Here is a 22,100-nt window from a genome sequence, read left to right as displayed (position 1 = left end):
GTAGTTTACATTCTCACCCAGGCTACCCAGTGGGCCAAGGCAGGACCTACAATGTCCAGCAACTGTCCCTGCAGTACCACCCAGGACAACTCCAAGTTCTGAAGATCATTTTTTAAAAGGCTCTTTTCTGTATGCCCAATTACTTTTTCTTCATTGGTGTTTTCTGTATTTTTACCTTCTTCCTTGCGATGAACCATTATTTGTATTTCTTTGTTTGTCTTATACCTTTGTTGTCCTACAATCACTTTAAAATCAGCATACCTAAACTGAAATCATGATCTTAAGTCTGTATCCTGATAAAAGAAGAGTGAACTATCAAGAAAAACTCAAAGAACTAGAAAAACTTCTAGGAAATGAGGAACATGATTGTTGGAATAAAAGCTGAGAAGAGTAAATCAATAGTAACATAGATATTGATGAAAAGATAATTTGAATTAGGAGAGCAGCTTCAGCTGTAAGTGAAGAACTCATGGGAAAAAATTAAAATTGAAAATTGAGAAAGTTTAAGGTAAAATAGAGAGTTTCTACTATCAGGAAAGGCGTAGCTAAATTCTCAATAAGGATTAAGGACATTTGCAATTTTTTTGGTGTTCATGAATGTGTAAAGACCTTTAGAAGAGGATATTCTGAGCCATAAAATAGGTGGTTTGAGATAGAGAAATCTGTATTTTCAATATTTAAAAAAATATTTTTCTCAAAATACAACTGATTATCAATATATCATTGATATCATATTATTTGCTTCATATTAGCCTACCCAAAGGTATATAGTCATCACACCAGTGACCTTTTGTGAAATGTTCTTAGTTGGAATGTCAAGAAAAAGCCTTTTAAAATGATCATTATCACTTGAACTCTTTATATTGAGTATCAAATCAGAAACTGAAATAAATGGCGTAAAAGTAGGATAGAATATCTTATAGCAGAGCTTTCCTAGAAATTTGGGGATATTTAGTATTAGTAATTGTAATACAGGCAAGTTTAAAGAAAAATATGAGCCCCTAACCTTAAATATTTGTGCTTTCCATTTCATATTATATAAAACACAAAAAGCATCAAAAACATATCTACTATGGTTAGTGTAAATTAAGATTTCCAGTTTATCTTTATTCCTACTTTTCCCCCTTATTATATTAAGGATATCACTTCTATATGTATCAGTCAGGATAGGTTAGATTATGCTGCAGGAATACCAACTAAAATATCAGTGGCTTATACTAAACAAGGGTTTATTTCTAGCATGCTGGAGGTCCCTCACAAGCTTACAGATGAGCTCTGCTCATTATAGTCACTCAGCTACCCAGGCTGATAAAAGTTCCCTCTCAATTTGTGTTTTCTTAATCACTAAGGCAGACAAAAGGTAACATGATGAGTCATACACTGGTGCTTATAACTTCCATTTGGGAGTGACATATGAGCACCTACATAGGCCACATTGAATTTCAAAGAAGATAAGGAAGTGCAATCCTACCATGTGGCCAGGAAGAGACCTGGAGTTATCTGTCACCAGTCCAAATGACTACCACAACATGTGTGCACGTATGAGTATGCACGTCTGTGTGCGTGTAGGTATAAAATGTAACTTGTACTTTGAAAATATACTTTATGTACTGTATAGTTATGACATATATCCAGAAAACACTCATTTGTAACTTTATGATTTCCAAAATTGAAACAAAGTTTACCTTTTTAGTTTACTATGCCAATATGAACATATTTTAATTATGATATAGATATTGCTAACATTTCAAATATATCCTACAGGTTTTGTAAGGGCTTCCTCCAGAGTATCTGATTTACCCATACATAAATAATGGTTGCCTAGCCTGAAACATGAATTCTGGTTTAATGAGATTCCTTTCATCCTCCTCTCACTTTCCTTTACTCCTTGCCTACAGAAATTTCAAATTCATTCTAGCATTCTTAGAAAAATATGTGTCTATGTGGAGTCACAGAATGAACTAAATTTGTTATATTTTGCAAACCACAGACTTTCACAACTTCTTTAGAGTTGGAACTGCTTATCTCCTTAAATTGTAGTAATCTATATGCGATAACTGGGAAACGGAAATGCAGACACATTAAGATTTTATAATTGTATTTTATATATAAATGATATTTCTTTTCCTTCTGTAGGTATTTCATGATGTTGCTTACAAAGCTAAAGATCGTAATGACTTGGTATCAGGAATTGATGAATTTCTGGATCAGGTTACTGTTCTCCCTCCTGGAGAATGGGATCCAAGCATTCGAATAGAGCCTCCCAAAAATGTTCCTTCCCAGGTATGTATATTTACAAACACTCTTTCTCTTTCTCTTTTAAACAGTTTTCCTAACATAGTATAGTACATCCAAAAGATTCCTTTCTCTTTTAAAAACATTTCCTAATATAATGTAGCACATCCAAAAGATTCAAATGATTTAAATTATAACCGTAAGTTATAATTAAGTTGTGGTCTTCATTGATCCTATCCAGCATGCATCACTGAGCAAATTGGAGTTTGGATGATAAGTTCCTAAAATCAATGGTAGTCAAACCTGGAACAATTTTAGGCCTAATTTAAAAGATGTTAACCTGGAGGAAAATCAGAATTTTAATAAAAATGTAAAATATGGTCGAGAAAAAGCCCATGAATATTCTTCTATGTTATGATCTATCATTTTTCATTTAGCAAGAGTTAAGAAAATGCAAAGGCATGTTTTAATCATATTATGTAAGAAACTCCCTATTACTACTAATCATATTTGTGATTGGGAAGAATTTTTAAAATAATTCTTATGTTTGCATTACCTTTGTGTGGACTTATGGTGCAAAAATTGTAAAACTTCTGTCTATTAAATTCCATGAGTATGTTATCTATCACAGAATCCAGAAAGATAGAAGTAAAGACTGTTGCTGTTGTTTGGGGTCATTTTCTTATTGCAGGCATAACTTTGGTGGGAGTGGTAGCCCAAATGTTTGATTCCACTCCTCGTACTGCCACCTCTTTTCCTATTGAAACAGCCCTCCCAGTTGTCATTAACTCAGTCAGCCTTGCTTTCAGCTCTTGCCCCAGCCTGGTCTAACTCTATTGCCCTATTGAAGTGACAGATGGCTTCACTGACCCAGTCCTTGACTTAGATGTTTTTCTGGTTTCTGGAAGGGAAATGAGCGGATATACCACTTGGCCATGAATATTTAAAAAGATCACCTCAATCTAGCTATCAACATAAAGGAAACATACTGTTAGTACTGATCAGTTCTTCAAACATTAAAACTAATATTACGCATTTTGATGTACCTTGTCTTTGAAGAATGATGTTTCTGAGGCCAGTTGAGGGATGACAGCCATGTGTTTTCCTTTGCATTATTTTTACAGGAGCCTTTACATCAGAATTAATGATTGGATTCTAGGTTGAGAGGCAGTAGTAGAAGGAATATTGGTTTAAGAATCAAGTCATCTGGGTTATGTCATTATCTACTTGAATGGCCTTGAACAAATGCCTTAACCTCTCTGTACTGATGTTCTATATCAACACTGTCCTATAGAACTTTCTGTGACAATGGAAATATACTATATTCTGTCTAATAAGCAAAACCCCTATTGAGCACTTGAAATTTGACTGGTATTATTGAGGAACTGAATTTTTCATTTTACTTAATATTGATTAATTTAAATTTACATAGCCACATTTGGTTAGTGGCTACCATATTAGACAGTACAATTCTCTATAATGAGTTTGAATTAAATATATACTCTTTGCTTCCTTAGAAATTTCCTCATGGGATCATTTTCATTTTCATGGTTTTTATTCTTTTGAAATATGTAAGTTACAATATTTTAAATATTTTTTCTTTGAATTAAGGGAATAACCTATCATGTTAAGGGAAACTGTGGAAATACTCGTCTAAGAACTTTGTGCCCATCATTATAATCATTCCCTTCTGCATGAATCTACCTCTTCACTCTGTACCTGCATTGATGCAGCTGAATGTGGCTGAAGGAAAACAGATCTAAATACACTGACTCATCTCACTTAAATTCATGACAACATTGCTCATGTTGGCCCATAAAACTGCAAGGCAGTCATCTTGTGTTTCCCTAGTCCAATTATTTTTTTTCAATGACAACGTCACACTTCTTTTCTCAAACCTACAACACACCCTTCCTGACCTCCCCTCTCAGGTGTTGACTTGCTTCCTACTTCCCTGAGAAATCTTAAGCAATCAAAAGAGAATTTCCACAGACTTCCATTTACCCATCAGACAGCGTCTGCACCCATGTACTCTGCCTTCCCATGTATTACTGTTGATGAACTATCTAAAGTCAACCTTTTGCTTGTGCACCTAATCCCATCTCTTCACATCTACTGAAACATGTCACTCTACCAATCCTCCCCTCTCTTCTCTCTATATATCAAGGTTTTTGTTTTGTATTATATCATTTTCATTATCATACAACAAATTCTCCAATCTCAGAAAAAATGACTCTCTTGATACTGCTATACCTGCTAGCTACTAACCCATTCTTTTGCTCCCCTGTGCAGCAAAATGTCACAGAAGAGTTCTCTCTACTACCTGTCTCCAACCCACCTTCTCCAGTTCTCTCTTAAAGCAACTACAATAAGGCTTTGCCTCATTATTTAACTAAGATTACTTACATGAAGGGCACCAATGAGCTCCACAATGCTAAATCTTATAGTTAGCTCTCAGTCTGCATTCTATTTAGCCTTTCGATCTGTGACATTTGACAGAGTCAATGATTCCCTTCTTGATAGATTTTTTTCACTTGCCTCTGGTTTTCCTCCTACCTCATTGGTCACTCCTGTCTCCTGTACTGGTTCCTCCTCTTATCTTCGATTTCTTTATGTTGACGTGACCCAGAGCTCAGTTCTTAGTTGTCTTCTCTCCTCTATCTATACCAGTCTATTGGTATTCAACATCTCCACTTGTATGCCTGATAGATATCTAAAACTTAACATGTCCAAAGCTAAGCTCTGATGTTCTATCAAAACCTGTTCCACCTGTACCTTCCTCATTGGTAGATACTAGCCCCATCCTTTAAGTTGATCAGGCCAAAATCACCTATTCTTTTCTCTTACCCCTTACTGCCATTCCATCAGGAAGTGTGTTGACTTTACCTTCAAAATATATCCAGAATCATACTATATCTCGCTCTTGCCATTTTCACTACTACGGTTCAAACCACCATTATCTTACTGAAATAACCTGTTAAAATGGTCCAGTAGCGAGTCACTCGAAGTTAGATCATGCCACCCCTCTTCTCTAAGCAGTTTCCTCATTCCATTGGGAGTAAAGACCAGATACTGGGAAGTGGACTTGGCCCAGTGGTTAGGGCATCTGTCTACCACATGGGAGGTCTGGGGTTCAAACCCTGGGCCTCCTTGACCCATGTGGAGCTGGCCCATGCGCAGTGTTGATGTGCGCAAGCAGTGCCGTGCCACGCAGGGGTGTCCCCTGCGTAGAGGAGCCCCACGCGCAAGGAGTGCGCCCGTAAGGAGAGCCGCCTGGTATGAAAGTGCGGCCTGCACAAGAGTGGTGCCACACACATGGAGAGCTGATACAACAAGATGACGCAACAAAAAGAAACACAGATTCCCGTGCTGCTGACAACAACAGAAGTGGACAAAGAAGATGTCGCAGCAAATAGACACAGAGAACAGACAACCGGGGAGGGGGGCGGGGAGGGGAGAGAAATAAATAAATAAATCTTAAAAAAAAGACCAGATATTTACAATGACTTATAAAACCTACACAACTTACCTTCAGCCTTTACCTCTCAGTGGTCATCTCCAGCCTTTCTCCTACTTACTTACTTCGCTCCAACCATTAGCACCTTGTTTCTCAAACTCTTCAGTCACACTCCTATCTCAAGACGGTTTCACTAGCTCTTCTTGCTGCCCAGATAGTCCCCAGTTATCCACAAGGTTAATTTTCTTACCTTCAAGTTGTTCTCAAAAGACACTTTCTCACTGAGGCCTGCTTGTGCCACTCCCTTCTTCTTACCCATCTACCCCACACTCAGATCACCCTTATTCTCCTCCTCCTTTTTCTTTGTCCATAATTTTAAATCTTTCTAACACACTAAGAATTTAGTTCTTTGTTTAACTGTTTATTGTCTATATTCCCCCATTAGAATGTAAGCTCCACAGGTCTGATTTATCCACTGGTATATTTCAAGGGCCTGGTACCTGACACAAATTGGCTCTCAGTAAGTGTTTGTTGAATGAATTAATAAATTGTATAATTTAAGTTTTCAAAGAAGATATACTTATCCAATGACTTTTTGGGGAAATATCGAATTGCTTGTGTTTCTGTACATAAATATTTCCTGTATTTTCCCCAGAATATTTGGAATTTTCATGGGCATGCTACTCTATTCAAACACCCAATTGATTCCCTTACTATACAAGGAATACTCCTTGAGGAAAGGGGTACTTGGGAGTGGCTAATTTGTATGGTTTATCATTTCCTTTCTCAATATATAGCTTTTTCCATTGTAAAACAAAGAGTTAACTTATCCAATTGATGCAATTCTCCAAAAAGATCAAATAATACCACTTGCTTTCTGAGATTTGCAGAAGGTAAGGGACCTTTCATTTGGTGATTGAGAAGTAGGGATAGAGTCCACTCTTAAAGACCTCTACTACTGGCATACTTACTTTAACCTGTAAAGGCAGTTCCTTTGCCAGTTGACAGATGTCCTATTTTTTTATCTTTGAAATTTAGTCTCTCACTGTATCTAACCATACACCTGGGGAAATTGCAAAGATATTAAAAGTATTAAGCAAAGCACTTTTTATTTTCTGTGTATTTCAAAACCTATTTTTTCTCACATTTTAAATGTGCTCTATTCTATCTAAATGTCTCATATACATAAGTTCGTTGATAAGTCACTTTTGTCATGTTTTCACTAATTCTAATTTTTCATTAGTAGACTTTACTTTTTAGAGCAGATGATAGAATTTTGAGCAGATAATCCAGAGAATTCCCTTATGCCTCCTCTCTCCCCACTATTTCCACTAGTATCCACTCTCTCCCCACAGTTTCCACTATTATTAACATCTTGCATTAAGGTGGTATATTTGGTTCAATTTACAAACTAATATTGATACATTAGTATTAACTAAAGTCCATAATTTACTTTAGGATGCACTCTTTTAATTGTACATGGGTTTTTGTCAAATGTGTAGTGACATTTATCTACCACTACAGTATTTTACAGAATAGTTTCACTGTCCTAAAAATCCCCTCTGCTCCACCTTTCATCCCTTCCTCCCTCCTTGAACCCCTGGCAACCACTGATCTTTTTACTGTCTCTAGAGTTTTGCCTTTTCCAGAATGTCCTATTTTTGAAATCGTACTATACATAGCCTTTACAGACTGGCTTTTCTCACTAAGCAATATACATGTAAGTCTCCTCCATCTCTTTTCTTGGCTTGATCACCGTTTAAAAAAAAATTATTATTTTTTAAATATGTTTTTATTACAGAAATTCTGAACTTATGAAACAATCATGCACATATTTGGAATTCCCATGCAACATCCCTTCACCAACACAACACGCCATTGTGCAACATTTGTTACAAATGTCAAGAAAATATCATGAGACTATTACCACGAACTATGGTCCATAGCATACATTTGGCATATTTTTTTCCATATCTGCCCTGATTATTAACACAGTACATCATTGTCATTGATGCAAGAATAATACAGTATTGCTGTTAACTATAGTCCATAGGTTACATTAATCTATTTTCCCATGCTTTTCCACATTTCTGCCACCTTGCAATAATGATGTATATCTGTACTAGTTCACAGAAGGAATTCTTGCATTTGTACTATTAACCACAATTTTCATCCACCTCTGGGTTCACTGTGTTATTTAGTCCCTATATTATTCTCAAGCTTTCTTTCAGTTGACATTTACATCCCTAGACTGACTCTTTCAGCCACAATCCCATTTATAAACCATCTGTGTTAGTTCTACTCACTCTAATGTGTTACTATCAACTCTATTCATTTCCACACTTTTACAGTCAAGTTAGTTAAAACTTATATATACATTAAGCATCAGTACTCCTTTGCAGTCCTCCTCTTATCTCCTAATAACCTATACTCTAGGTTTTAACTCCATGCATTAATTTTTCATGTTTAATTCATAGTAGTGAGGCCATGCAATATTTATCCTATGTGTTTGGCTTATTTCACTTAGCATAATGTCTTTGTGATTCATCCATGTTATCATATATGTCCCAATTTCATTTCTTCTTAATGAAGCATAGTAACCCATTGTATGTGTATACCACATTTTGATTATCCATTCACTGGATGATGCCAAAAAATTCCATCTTTTGGCTATTTGCAAATAATATTGCTGTGAACATTGGTGTGCAAATATCTATTCACCTCAATTTTCAGGTCTTCTGGATATATTCCTAGGAGAGGATTGCTGGATCATATGGCAGTTCTATATTTAGATTCCTGAGGAACCACCAAACTCTTCCACAAAGGTGGCACCATTTTACAATCCTACAACAGTGAAGGAGTGTTCCTATTTCTCCATATCCTCTCCAGCACTTAGTTTTTTGTTTTCTGTGTGGTGTGGGATGCTATCTCATTGTCATTTGGATTTGCTTTTTCTAATAGTTAGTGATATTGAACATTTTTTCATGTCCTTTTTGGCCATTTTTATCCCCTGTTTGGAGAAATATCTATTTACATCTTTGGCCTTTTTAAAAATTGGATTGCTTGCTATTCTATTGTTGGTTGTATGATCTATTTATATAGCATGAAAATGAAACCCTTATCAGATATATGGTTTCCAAATATTTCCTCCTTTTGAGTGGGCTGCCTTTTCATCTTCTTGACAAAGTCCTTTGAATCACAAATGTTTAAGTTTGAGGAGGTGCCATTTACCTATGTTTTCTTTCAATGCTCGTGCTTTCATTGTAAAGTTTAAGAATCCATCACCTACCATCAAGTCTTGAAGATGTTTTCCTACATTTTCTTCTAGGAGCTTTATGGTTCTAGCATTTATATTTAAGTCTTTTACCTATTTTGAGTTAAGTTTTGTATAAGGTGTGACGTTTGGGTTTTATATGTCATATTTACTTTCACTACTATTTTTATACTTTTAATTAATTTTACTGATAGAATCTTCATTTCTCAACCTTTTTACAAGCCTCCCTCTCCTGTCTTTTCTTTTAAGGCTGTAGCACTCCCTTTAGTATTTCCTGCAAAGCTGGTTTCTTGGTTACAACTCAGTTTCTGTTTATCTGTGAATATTTTAAACTTGCCCTCATTTTTGAAAGACAGTCTTTGTGGTATAAGAGTCTTGGCTGACAGTTTTTCTCTTGCAGTATCTTCAATATATCATACCACTGCCTCCTTGACTCTATGGTTTCTGATGAGAAATCAATAGTTAAATCTTATTGGATATCCCTTGTATGTTATGCTTCACTTTCCTCTTGTTGCTTTCAGAATTCTTTCTTTGTCTTTGGCATTTAACATTCTGATTAGTATGTGTCTAAAAATTGATCTATTCATATTATTCAGATGGGAGTATGTTGTGTTTCTTGGACATGGATATGTCCTTCAATAGGGTTAGGAAATTTTCTACCATTATTTCTTCAAATATTCTTTCCCTCCCTTTTCCCTTCTCTTCTCCTTCTGGGACATCCACGACATGTGTGTTTGCACATCTCTTGCCATCATTTCATTCCCTAAGACCTTGTTCAATTTTTTCCATTCTTTTCATCATCTGTTCTTTTTTATGTTCACTTTCAGAGGCCCTATCTTCAAGCTCATCAATCCTTTCTTCACCCTCCTCAAATCTGATGTTATATGCCTCCAGAGTATTTTTTATTTCATTTATTGTGCCTTTCATTTCCATAGGATCTGTTATTTTTCTATGCATGCTTTCAAATTCTTATTTGTGCACACCCAGTGTCTGCTTAATATCCTTAAACTCTTTAGCATTGAATTTATTCAGATTTGTTTGAACATCTGTGATTAGTTGTCTCAATTCCTTTATGTCATCTGGAGGCTTATCTTCTTGTTCCTTTGACTTGGCCATATCTTCTGATTTTTTTATATCGATTGTAATTTTTTGTTGTGTCTTGGCATCTGGCTTACTAGATATATTTATTCTGGGCACAGCTTCTCTCTTTAGTTTAAGGCTTTCTTTCCCTTTCTCCCTTGCTGATTCTGTAGGAGATAGGATGTAGTTGGTACTATAAGCTGTGGAGGCTGATGCTGCCTACATTGCCCCAGGAACTGATGAAGATTCTCCCTGCTCTTTTTATCACTTAATAACATTCCATTGTTTGTATGTACCATTCACTACAATAGGTGAATTCACTTCAGTAGGTGAACTGTTTATCTGTTCACCTATTGAAGAATATCTTGGCTGCTTGCAATTTTTATCAGTTATTAATAAAGCACAATAAACATACATGTGCCAATTTTTGTATGGACATTAGTTTTCAATGCAAGTGGGTAAATCTCTAGGAGCACAATTGCTGTATCATATGATAAGCTTATACTTAGCTTTATGAGAAACTGCCAACCTGTCATCCAAAGTGACTGTAACATTTGCATTCCCACCAGTTATGAATGAGAGCTCCTGTTGCTCCACTTCCTTGCAAGCATTTAATATTGTCAATGTTTGCTATTTTAGCCAACTTATGTGTAGTGGCATCTCATTGTTTTAGTTTGCAATTACCTAATGACAAATGATGTTGAGAGCTAATTCTATTTTGGAATGGCCATCAAGTAAAATTTTTCATTCTACCACTTTAAAATTTTGTGTTATCCTTTTAAGCAATCTTGAAGACATTGGTGTGCTCTAATATCACCAATAGGTAGAATTTTCTGATTTTTTTAATCTGTCACTGACAAATGTGGGGGGAATAGACCTATGGAAAACAGCACTTTTGTAAACCTCAGTTAGTTCATCATTGTCTGAATTAGAAGCTTCCTTTTGCAATAATCTTTGGGTTCTCTGAGTTGGAAAGAACTACTTTGTAAGTCGTCCTTTGAATAGGACAATATAACAAGAGTCACAGAGGAAAATACATCTTAATAATATTAATAGTTAATGAAAATAGTTGACACTTATTAAACAATTAAACTGTGCCAGGAATGTGATACCACCATAATGGATTCCTCTTCACTCCATCCAACCCCTCCTAGTTTCTGACTCCTTTTACTTGGCTTCCAATCATAGCTCCTATCTCTGCCTGATATTATGTTTATTGTCTGTCTCCATGAATAGAATGCCTTTTCTTGTTTACCTTTGTATCCTATCTTCCATAACAATGATGGCAAACACTGGGCACTCAGCAAATATTAATGGAATGAATGAATTCCCATGATCTCATTTAATACTCTCAACCATGCCTATGAAATAGGTACTAAGGTACTACCCCCAGGAAATGGCAGTGGGAACTGAAACTTTAGGAGGCTAAATAACTTCCCAGAGGTCATGCAGCAAATAAGTAATAGAGACTGGGTTCTTGGCCACTCTGCCTATTGTATCAATAAAAAGAAACTGGTTTTGTTATTTGCAATTAGCTCCTGAAATTTAATAAACTCCCCACAGGAGAAGAGGAAAATTCCTGCTGTGCCAAATGGAACAGCGGCTCATGGGGAGGCAGAGCCCCATGGAGGACATAGTGGACCTGAACTTCAGCGAACTGGAAGGTTAGTGAAAAGCACTTGTGTGGGACTTTAAGAAGCGAATGACATGTCTTTCTTGTCTGTCAGAAATTGCTGTTTTGGGATATGAATTATTTTATATTTTCAATACCTACACTTGGGGAGTGAAAATGCCAATTAATTTGATTTCTCTGAAGTTACTAATTATTGTTATTACTGTTAAACCAGAACTGTTGATATACCATTCCATTTTATCTTACCTATTCTTTCATTTTGCTGTTCATAAAATGCATTCACAGATTCTTAGAATGAATAAGAAACAGTCAGTTGACCCTTCCAAAAGAGCCTATTGAAAGCTTCAAGCTCAAGATGGAAATAAAAATAAATACCAAGAACTGTCTTAAAGATCCTATCTCATTAAATGCAAATAGGATGTATATTGTGGTAATTTTTCTTTTTATGGCTATGATTTGAAAGAGCTATATGACTTATTTTTCTAATCACACATCTCTGAAGAGATGAAAGCTTCAATTTATTTCTTAAAATGGTTCTTTAGGGTTTTTTGACAGCTTGTCTCTTTAAGCAATGTGTGAGCAGAAAATCAGGAACCCTTGGGCAGGTCTCTTCAGGGAGTAAATGTGTACAGCCTCCATTATAATTGAAGGCAATTCCAAAGGCTTTGCAGAATTGGTGCTCCCCTCCCCTCAAGGCTGTTTCCCAGGACTGTTTGCACTGTGTTCTCTAAGCTGACTTTCCAGTTCGTAAAAATGCTGTGCATTTTAATTTTACTGTGTTTTTTTCCCCCTTAATCTATGTTTTGTCTCTGAGGAAATGTCTTCTCACATTTTCTCAGGCTTGATATCTAATTTGAGATGGTTCAAATAATGTTTTTCCCTTTTCCCTTCATTGGAAACATGGTTACTCATTCTGTTTGTTATATTTTTCATGTATCTTTTTATTATTAGTGGGTTTTATTTTCTCTCTCTCCCAGGTGTAAGTGTTGCCACATAGCTTAGATCTTTTTCAAAGTTCACTTCTCCTTACTGCTTCCTAAATCCTCCCAGGTCACCAATATCCGGTCTCTTCGCTTCTCCAGAGTTCTTCCACAGATTCTGTTGCTGACATGACTTCAAGTATCCATTACTCATCTGCTCTCCTGGAGTTGCTGGTGTACATCTGGGCTGCTCTTGCACTGTTCTCTGTAATGACCTCCCACTTCTGGATGTAGATTTTTCATGCTAAAAGCACATTTGAAAGTAATATAACAGCTGTTCAGATTAATGTATGTGCTAATAAGTAATTAATTAGAAAGCAGTGGTCTGATATGAAATGCTATCAAAACTATAAATATTAATTATTAATTAATAGATCATAACCACCTCAAATTTCTATTGGGATTAGGCAGGCTATGAATCATAAACAAATGAATAAATAGACTAGTAGATTTACTCTGTTTTGAATTGTCACTGACAAGTTACCAAATCTTTCAGAAATGATCCCTTAAATAAAAGAAATATGTATATGTTTTACTAAACAAGGGTAGGGGGAACTGAGATGATCTTTGTGTGTATGTATGCGAATTTCGCAGGCTCTCTACAGGCTTCTCTGAATTTTAAATATCCTTTTTTGATTGAAATTTCATTCTTCTCAACTCTTTCACGTACCCCATCCTGCTGACAGAAGCAATCGCTAGGAAAACATAATGATTCTATCACTCAAGTAATTGTAAGATAGTTATTTATATGTTACTATTATGACTACATAGTTCAGGTCAAGGCAATTAGAAATAATAGGCAAAATTTTCAGTTATAAGGAATATGTACATTTTCAAGGCCAAATAGAATTTGTTTCTCAAGAAAGCAGTCATTTTTGAAGTGATTATAAAACTGCCAAATGAATTTTTTTATTCATAAAATATAAAATGAAAGCTTAATATTTTTGTATCATCCTAGTATATTCAGCATACTGACAGTACATTTGGACATAATAGATTTTTTCACCAATAATTCTCACATAGGAACTTAATCATAGTCTTTACTATGGTATCTTTATTCTATGGAGCACAAAGAACTTTCAGTAATTAAGTGGTAAGTCTGCATATTATTAATAAATGTCCAAAGAATAAAAATACTTGTTTACTAAGGCTCTCGTTCCTAATAGACTAAAAAATCTTTAGTCCTCAAATTTTAGGCATTTCACAATTTAATGCTTCCTCTCCCCCAAACAAATCCTCTTTCAAGTGTTTCAATGTGATTTGGGGGTATATATTTGGGGAGCACATGAATTTTTACCAAGTAAAGCTATTGTCTTGTGAATTACAGACACTGAAATATGTTTAAGGAGTAGTGGATCAAGATTACATATATTTAGGTTGATTATTATAAGATACTCCTCCTAGTCCCCTTAAAATGAAAATGACTCTGGACCCTATCTGTCTCTATTAAGTATTGCTGTCAGCCAGAAAGCCATGGTATGTCTTCCTACAACAATATGTGGTGAGAGATTTTTTTTGCAGAGAGAATGGGTAATTGGAGCCATGGATAAACACTGTTTTTTCTCTCTAGGAGGATGTTCACTATTGGAATATACAAAAACCAGTTTACCCTCCCTCCTTTCCCTCCTGCTATGCTAAATGGAATGTAAACAACTAGAAAATACTGCCAACAATTGCCAACAATCGAGGGTAGTAGACCTGAGTTTAAGAGACGTGGGTGACTGTAGAAATAGCACAGAGATTAGAGAAATCCTTGAATTCATTTGAATTTTCATTGATGAACATCTCTGAGCCTTTTAAAGGAGATTCTGGACTTTTTTGGTCTTTGATTTCATTTGAATAGGTATGAGTTAACATAGTCAGGGGAAGTTGTCCCTGTAGATCATGATAATACAATGTAACAGGTTAATATGGACCTCGCCTCTGCTGATGGAAAACATATTCTGTGACCGGGCAACAAAGTAAATGAGCATTTTGATTTGTTTGCTTTTTATATTTGGGTTTCAATATTGTGTTTTCCCCCCTGTCTTAGGATTTTTGGGGGACTTATTTTAGATATCAAAAGAAAAGCTCCATACTTCTGGAGTGACTTCAGAGATGCTTTCAGCCTGCAGTGCTTAGCATCTTTTCTGTTTCTCTACTGCGCTTGTATGTCTCCTGTCATCACATTTGGAGGACTGCTGGGAGAAGCAACCGAAGGGCGTATAGTATGTATTATGCTTTTCTCTGAACTTTGAAACTTAATCATTTTTAAGACATATACTTAAATTAGTGAACATTTAATTTTTGAGTCCTTTTTGAGAAGTGATTTCAGGTATGGTCTGGCCGATAAGCTTCATGTAACTTTCCTAGGTGGTTCATGGAACTGGTAATCTGGGAGCAGATTATTTCAGAATAATTAGTTCTGAGTCATTTGCAAGGTTCTGTTCAGTTCCGTGATCCTAGGCTAGTTTTAGGCTCTGGTCCCTTACCTTGCAACAGATACATTTCCCACATACACTTCTGTCCAGACACTTACCCTGAATGTATTTAAACTTTTCGTAAAGCAACAGAAAAGTGAGATGATGTGGAGAGCACATCCCCATTTGTCTACATTAATTTCCTCCTATTTCCTGCTCCTTTTCCCATTCAACTACCCATGTCTTGCTAGGGGTGGCTAGGCTTTCATAGTGAAGGGAAAGCGTATGCCCATTCTTTTTTATTTTTTCATTTAAAGCATTTTCTCCCTAGTCGTGATGACTACCTGTACAGTTTAGGTAAAGGAACTATTTATATCTCTACACAGAGTGCAATCGAATCTCTCTTTGGAGCATCCATGACCGGGATAGCCTATTCTCTCTTTGGTGGACAGCCTCTTACCATATTAGGCAGTACAGGACCGGTTTTGGTGTTTGAGAAGATTCTGTTTAAATTTTGCAAGTAAGTGTTATATGCTCGTGGTTCTTACCCACTTTTATTTCTCTACTGTTTTTATTCTGCTGACATCACTTCTGGAGGCCTATGGGAAAGGTGAAAGTGACTGATTTCAGATGCCATTTTTAACTCCGTGGAAATAGAGGAAAAGTAAAAGATGTGTGTATGTTATTACATAATATTTATTAAAAATCATATTCCCTTCTAAGCACTGAGAAACCTCCTGGAGTTTTGTCCCCTTAGATATTTTCTTCAGACAATGTCTTGAGTAGAACCTCATGGAAAGTGAAGTTTATGTTCTTTCACTTCCTGAATTAGGCTTACTTCTATTTAAAATGATGGTAAGCTGTTAAATGACCTTATTTTCACTGTTCTTTCCTTTTCTTTCTCCTAGAGAATATGGGTTGTCCTACCTATCTTTAAGAGCTAGTATTGGACTTTGGACTGCAACCTTGTGCATCATCCTTGTGGCCACTGATGCAAGTTCTCTTGTCTGCTATATCACCCGGTTTACTGAAGAAGCTTTTGCTTCTCTTATTTGCATCATTTTCATTTATGAGGCCCTAGAGAAGTTGTTTGAACTCAGTGAATCATATCCAATCAACATGCATAATGATTTGGAACTGCTGACACAATACTCGTAAGTACCATCCCCCTGCTGGCTGTGGGGCTTTTCTTTTACAAATTCTGCTGTGTTATAAAAAAAACATGAGGAACTTACTCAGCAGAGTGCCTTAAATTGATTCATGACCTAAGTCGCAGACTCTCTGAGTTGAACAGGGTTTTTAAAGTCATCTAATCAACCTCTCATCTTATACTTGAGTTCTCATTTTAACATTTCTGCCAAGAATATCTTTTTGAAGTTCTATTTGTCAAGAATTCCCTAATGTAAGTAGATAATGAACCAAGGTCAATGTTACTATACATGGATTTTGCTTTTGCAAAATACGTACTATTTTCATCTTTATTTAGGGTCTTTTCTATTTACTATACTCCAAAGAAACACAGTGATGAAAATTAAAGGTTTAAGATTTAGAGCAGTGAGGTAAAAAAAAATTCATTTGGCCTAATTTGTTTAAAAATATGATAAAAACAAAAATCACTGAATTGCCATTTAATTTTGCTTTTGGAAATTGTGACATTTATGACAGAGATACTCAGGAAGTTCCTGTAGGCCATGATAAAATGGGATTGGGCCTATTGCTTTGTCTAGTTTAAGTATGCCAGCAATTTGGCGTTTCTCTAGGATTTTGTCTGCAGAATATCAGTAGCCATTAAATGACTCTTTCTTTGATTTAATTTTATGACTTTTTGTTGCATCTGTGATAGATTTTTATACAGCAAATATTTGAAGCAGTGTGTTCTTTAGGAGATAGTTATAACCTCTAAATCAAAACCAGTGTTCTTCTTTTAACCTGTTTAAATGACCTTAAACTCTTCTGAGATTTATTTTCCTTATTCACTATTAGAAGTTAAAGTTGTTGAAATGAAACCCAAAGAGTACAATGTTACATTTTTTTCAAGAATGATGAAATGATGATTCTGAAAATACGTGGTTTTTAGTACCCTAAATTTTTCATTGTTCTTTAGAGATTATTTTAAACAGAGAACACCTATTTTTTGGACAAGAAAAATCAAAGTGGAAATACAAAATAACTTCCCAATAAAAGTAAATAGTGCGGGTGTTGTGATCAGGATTGAGGAGGGCATACACATAGGTGTCAGCACATGTGGAAAGTACACAGAAGTTTGAGTGAAATGAGGGCTAACATGGTGCATACTTTTTCATTTATCTTTACATTTATCTTTACGTGAAAGGAGAACGATGTCACAGAATTGAGATATCCTTGCTGGGATACATATCTCTGATTAGATTTTCAAACCTACCACATTCCAAGTACTCTGCTAGATCCTAGGGAAATCATGGTGAATAGTACTCTGTCCTCAGTGAGCTTCCAGGTTAGTAGGGAGCGTAGACAAATGGGAAATACAATGAGATAAATGTTGTGTTGGGGTTGACACAGAGTGTTTTTGTACCATATAGGAAGAGTACTTAACCCATATTTGAGGTTAGAGTAGGTGCAGTAGGAAAGCTGAGGAATAGAGCAGGAAACATGTTTCAGAGGGAATTGCACAAGTCCTGGAATCAAGATATTCATTAATGCTTCAAATTATTTGTCCAATGCCAATATAGATAGTGGCAAAACAAGAAATTAATCCAGGTGTTAGGACTCTGACATAAGTTTCATTATGCTGATGAACACAAATAACCTTCCAAAATAAATGGTGTAGACAAATAAAACAGGTAAAAGCAGGACTATTCTTTTCGCAGCAGCAAAAATGGATCCATTGCCCACTCTTCCAGCCACTCCCTGCCCTTCATTTGCAGCTTCTTAGGTACTTCAGACAGAGGAAAACGTGTAGACACCCTTGATTTAGTCAGGAAAAAAACTGGAGCTGCAAGGACTGATCCCTGGGTAAAGTTCACAGTATGAAGGTTGAAGAATGGGGGGGGGGGGGGGGGGGAAATGCAACCAGTAGATAAAAAAGAAAAAGAGGCATCAGAAAAGAAAACCTGGATACTGTCAAATTTTAGAAGGCAAGGGACAAGGATGTATCAAGAAGTCTTTAGAGAGAACAATGGTATAGAGGTAAACAGAATTAGGGAAAGGGTTTTAAAAGAGATAATTGCTTGTTTTAGGAGGCAGATTTGGGTGGGGAAGGGAAGAAAGACTAGAAGACACTTTCTAAGAAAAAAAATAATGGAATAGGTGGTAAGAAACTGGAGAAAGTGTGTGTAGACCATTTTGGTGTCAAAGAAGGTGAAACACAGAAGTGACTGCTGGAGAAGACAACAGGATCAAGAGAAAGGTAATTTGTTAAAGAAAAGAGCTATGCATGTTTAAAAAGAGGAAATTAGAACTGGGTGAAAGAAAGAGATTAGAGATATTGGAGAAAGGGCTGATAAACTTGCATTTGCAATCTCTCAGAAGTAGGATGATGGTAAGATCAGGAAAAATGGGTTGATTAAGGGACATCTGTTCTCAGACAAATGCTCAGAGGACAGTTTAAGAGCAAAAATGACTTTATATGCCATGATCCCTGCCTGCCATCATGATAAAGAGGAGTGCAGCACAGATACTGAGTTTCTCAGTGTTTAGCTATATAAAAAAATAAAAGTGATCCCCCCAATTTTAATCACTTTGATCACAGTGTGGCATCTAAAACCTAGTTACTTGAAGGCTGAGCACAAATGTATGCTAATCACTATGTTCCATTGGCCAGTTGCCCTTCACAACCAAAAAATTAGGGATGTAGAAGAGATGGAAAGACTAGTTCACCCTGGCCAGGAGTGAATTTTGAGTGTATTCTGGCATCTGAAATGGTTATAACAGAAACAAAGTAACACTCTCCCTGGGAAATGGGTCCTGACCAGATGCCCTACTGCTTTGGTTCTTCACTTCAATGTTTACATGATTCTCAGCTTCCCAGTACCAAGCATGCTGTGTATGAGAATCTGATCAGGTCCTGCTATAACTTGTTCTTCAGAAAATAAAAATCAATATTTTATGCTAGGCATTAAATATATATGTTTATTAATGTAATTTTAGCCATATGCATTAAAAAATAGTGTATAATCTTAAACTTTGCATAAAGCATTGACTCTGTTGTGTGAAGTCCACATGACACTTGTAGGTGCTTTCTTGTTTTTGTCCCTGTGACCTTTCCACACTAATCAGTTTATAAGTGTTGTTATATGATATCTACCTAAAGCTTTCCACTTCAGCAACTTGCTGACCTCACGCTTTCACAGGAAGTTTTATGAGAAGATTTCTGAGACAATGTTTTACCTAGGACATAGAACTGAGATTGCTAACTGCAAATCAAGTGTGCCTATACTGCCAGATATTTTGTTTAGGTGTAAGGTACTGGAAAAAATGCATCGTATTTGAGATCTACATTTCAGATGTATATACTTGGGTCTCCTATATTCAGATTACCTTAAATTAATAGTTTTACCACTAAATAACAAAGTGTCTTTGATTTTTTAAGATTCTCCCAACTTCTCTGACATCCTAATGCTATAATGTGATAATATGTAGACTTTATATTTGAAGCTATGAGTTTGCCTTTCATTGTGCCAAAAGCAAGTATCAAGATAATTAATTTAGATAATCTAAAGATCTGAAAGATAATGGGCTAAGTAAAGGTTAGGGCTGTATTAATTCTCTGCTTGTGCTTGGTTGAAAACGAAGAGCAGTGTCTGAATATCACTCTGGTTTCAGATACATGAGCAGACTATAGTTAAGTAAAATCTAAACATTACCAAGCTGTTTGAAGGAGTGTTCTCACTACCAAGTTTTGAGGGTTTTTAATAATCTCATTGTTAGCTCTAACACGCAGCCCTCTGCATAACCCAGCAAAGTGATCTGTTCTGAAGAAATGTTACCGACTGACTGACATAATACTCTTAGAAAAGTTTCCTCTTTTTCATATCCTCATGCAATTTTGAACTTGTTTTAAAGTAGAAAACATGTAACTATTTTATTCTCTATAGTCCTAGCATAGAACTGTAGACATAGTAAGTGATACCTTAATACATATTGATTAACTGAACATGTTGCAAAATAATTGACATCTGGCTAATCTTATTTGACAAGTAGAGACAATTGTGCTTATTTATAGTAACTACCCTGAAAGGTTTCAACTAGAAGTTTTGGATAAACTTGACATGTTACGGAAATCTTAATGTGGAATAAAGATGTACAATCTGAGTCTGTAAAACTAGTTCAGAGTGAAAATGTAGACAGGATGCCAACAGGGTAGAGAAATCACCTGGAAGCATGAAGAGAAGCAGGTCTGCAACCTGCAATAGAACTCCGAAAGTTGACCAGAGATAAGGGGAGTGGGGTAAGGATGAAAGAGAAGTTATCAGTCATGGACTTCATAACATTTCCTAGTAAAAAAATAAAGAATAAAACTCAAATAAAAAAAAAAATAGAGTTCTTTCATACTTCCTTGTCAAATAGCCATGAAAAGCAAGCAGTTTACTGGGGCACACAGTACTGGGGGAAGAGTGCTAAGCAGACATTAATGGTTTCTTCCCTAAATATGCATTGCATGGCCACAAGTCCTGTGGTAGTAGATCAATTACACAATATCTTAGTATCTTACTTTAGTGAGCTGGGGCAACTGTTTCCTGAAAGCTCACAATCTTTGAAGTACTGTGCCTATTTTCTTCTCTTCCTAAATTGACCTGGATTTAAAGATATATTCTGAAATATTTAATATGGAATGTAATAATATTTTAATTTACACTGAACTACCTCAGCACAATGTGGTAATACGTATATGTCAAATTAAGTTACCACCTTGGGCAGCTAATATTCTAATCAAATTCTTATACCAGGAATGGTCAGCTTGCATTAAAGCAGAGGGCCTATTCTCCAGAAGAAGCTACTACAAACTCATTTGCTAGCCGTATCTCAATCAAAGCTGAGGCTATGTGGAATGTCAGAAATGGGCTCTTTCATGAAATTATTGGCTTGTTAATCAGCATAATGAATCACACTTGTAAAATTAAAGTTAATTAAGATACATGGGTTGACTATGATAATCCTATTCTTATCTTAAAGGGATATAGGAATCTAAAAAGCAAGTCCTTAGCTTTTAGCTCTAAGGGCCTAAACTCTTAGAGATGGCTCTCAATGCTTAATTCCTAGATGATCCTGTGTCCAAGCTAGATTTGGTGCCTCCTTTCAACTACAACATTGCCAGAATACTACATGCAGAATGTTGTCACATTTTCCTTGATGAACCTTTTGTGAAAGATAAAGTCAAAATACCTAAAATAATAGAGGGCTGGAATTCAATGAGCTGATGGAGCAAGTTGTACGAAGTGTTTTGCCTGTATTTTCCAATAAATGTATGTTTAATATATATCTGTATGTGTAACTTAAAAAATAGTACTCTTCCTGTTGGCCTTTCTGAGACACATTAAACACAATTCGCCTGTAGCTGAGAATCATCCAGCTTCTTATTTCTTTCCAACTGCTAGAATTAAAAAGTTCCTTTAGAGCACTGTTTATTAACCACTGGCACCCATACCTTCAGAGAGAAGCCTAAGAATATCAAAATTCCTAATAACATGTTCCTCAAAAAATTCCACTGGATTTTTATATCCTTAAAGCCCACTGTAAAAAAAAAACCCACTGTACATGAAAAATACAATGAATAATAAAGACATGTAGATGTCCTTTGACAGAGCACATAGAAATAGTTAATCTATGAAAAGTTATGAGCCATTGCTCAAGTAACTCTCTAGCAATATCAGTTTCTAAAACATAATTTAAAGTAAATTCAGACTCCCTAAAAATTTGACTCTAGGAAAAGTAACTTTTTTTTTCTTTTCAAAGTCCTTCTGAATATTTCACTTTATAGTCACCGAAATTCTCTGGCACATATAAGAAGAATCTATTTATAGAACAAGTTAATGCCATATGATTTACCAGTGATCACATAATGAAA

The 22,100-nt window shown here is 35.8% G+C and overlaps 1 protein-coding gene across 15 annotated transcripts in view; it reads left to right on the top strand.

Annotated features, from left to right (window-relative positions):
• The window catches only part of SLC4A10 (solute carrier family 4 member 10), a 389,606-nt gene that overhangs the window by 308,776 nt on the left and 58,730 nt on the right, over positions 1-22,100 (top strand). For all 15 annotated transcript variants that reach the window (XM_058300758.2, XM_012527510.3, XM_058300760.2 and 12 more), the window contains 5 exons: positions 2,137-2,283; positions 11,610-11,710; positions 14,692-14,866; positions 15,445-15,578; positions 15,967-16,212. In XM_058300758.2, the coding sequence (XP_058156741.1) occupies positions 2,137-2,283; positions 11,610-11,710; positions 14,692-14,866; positions 15,445-15,578; positions 15,967-16,212 (803 nt within the window). The remainder of the gene's footprint in view (positions 1-2,136; positions 2,284-11,609; positions 11,711-14,691; positions 14,867-15,444; positions 15,579-15,966; positions 16,213-22,100) is intronic.

The sequence above is a fragment of the Dasypus novemcinctus genome, chromosome 7 (genome assembly GCF_030445035.2).
Source record: "Dasypus novemcinctus isolate mDasNov1 chromosome 7, mDasNov1.1.hap2, whole genome shotgun sequence".
NCBI lineage: Eukaryota > Metazoa > Chordata > Mammalia > Cingulata > Dasypodidae > Dasypus > Dasypus novemcinctus.
Note: the sequence above shows the minus strand (reverse complement) of the source record. Positions and strands in the feature narration are given on the sequence as shown.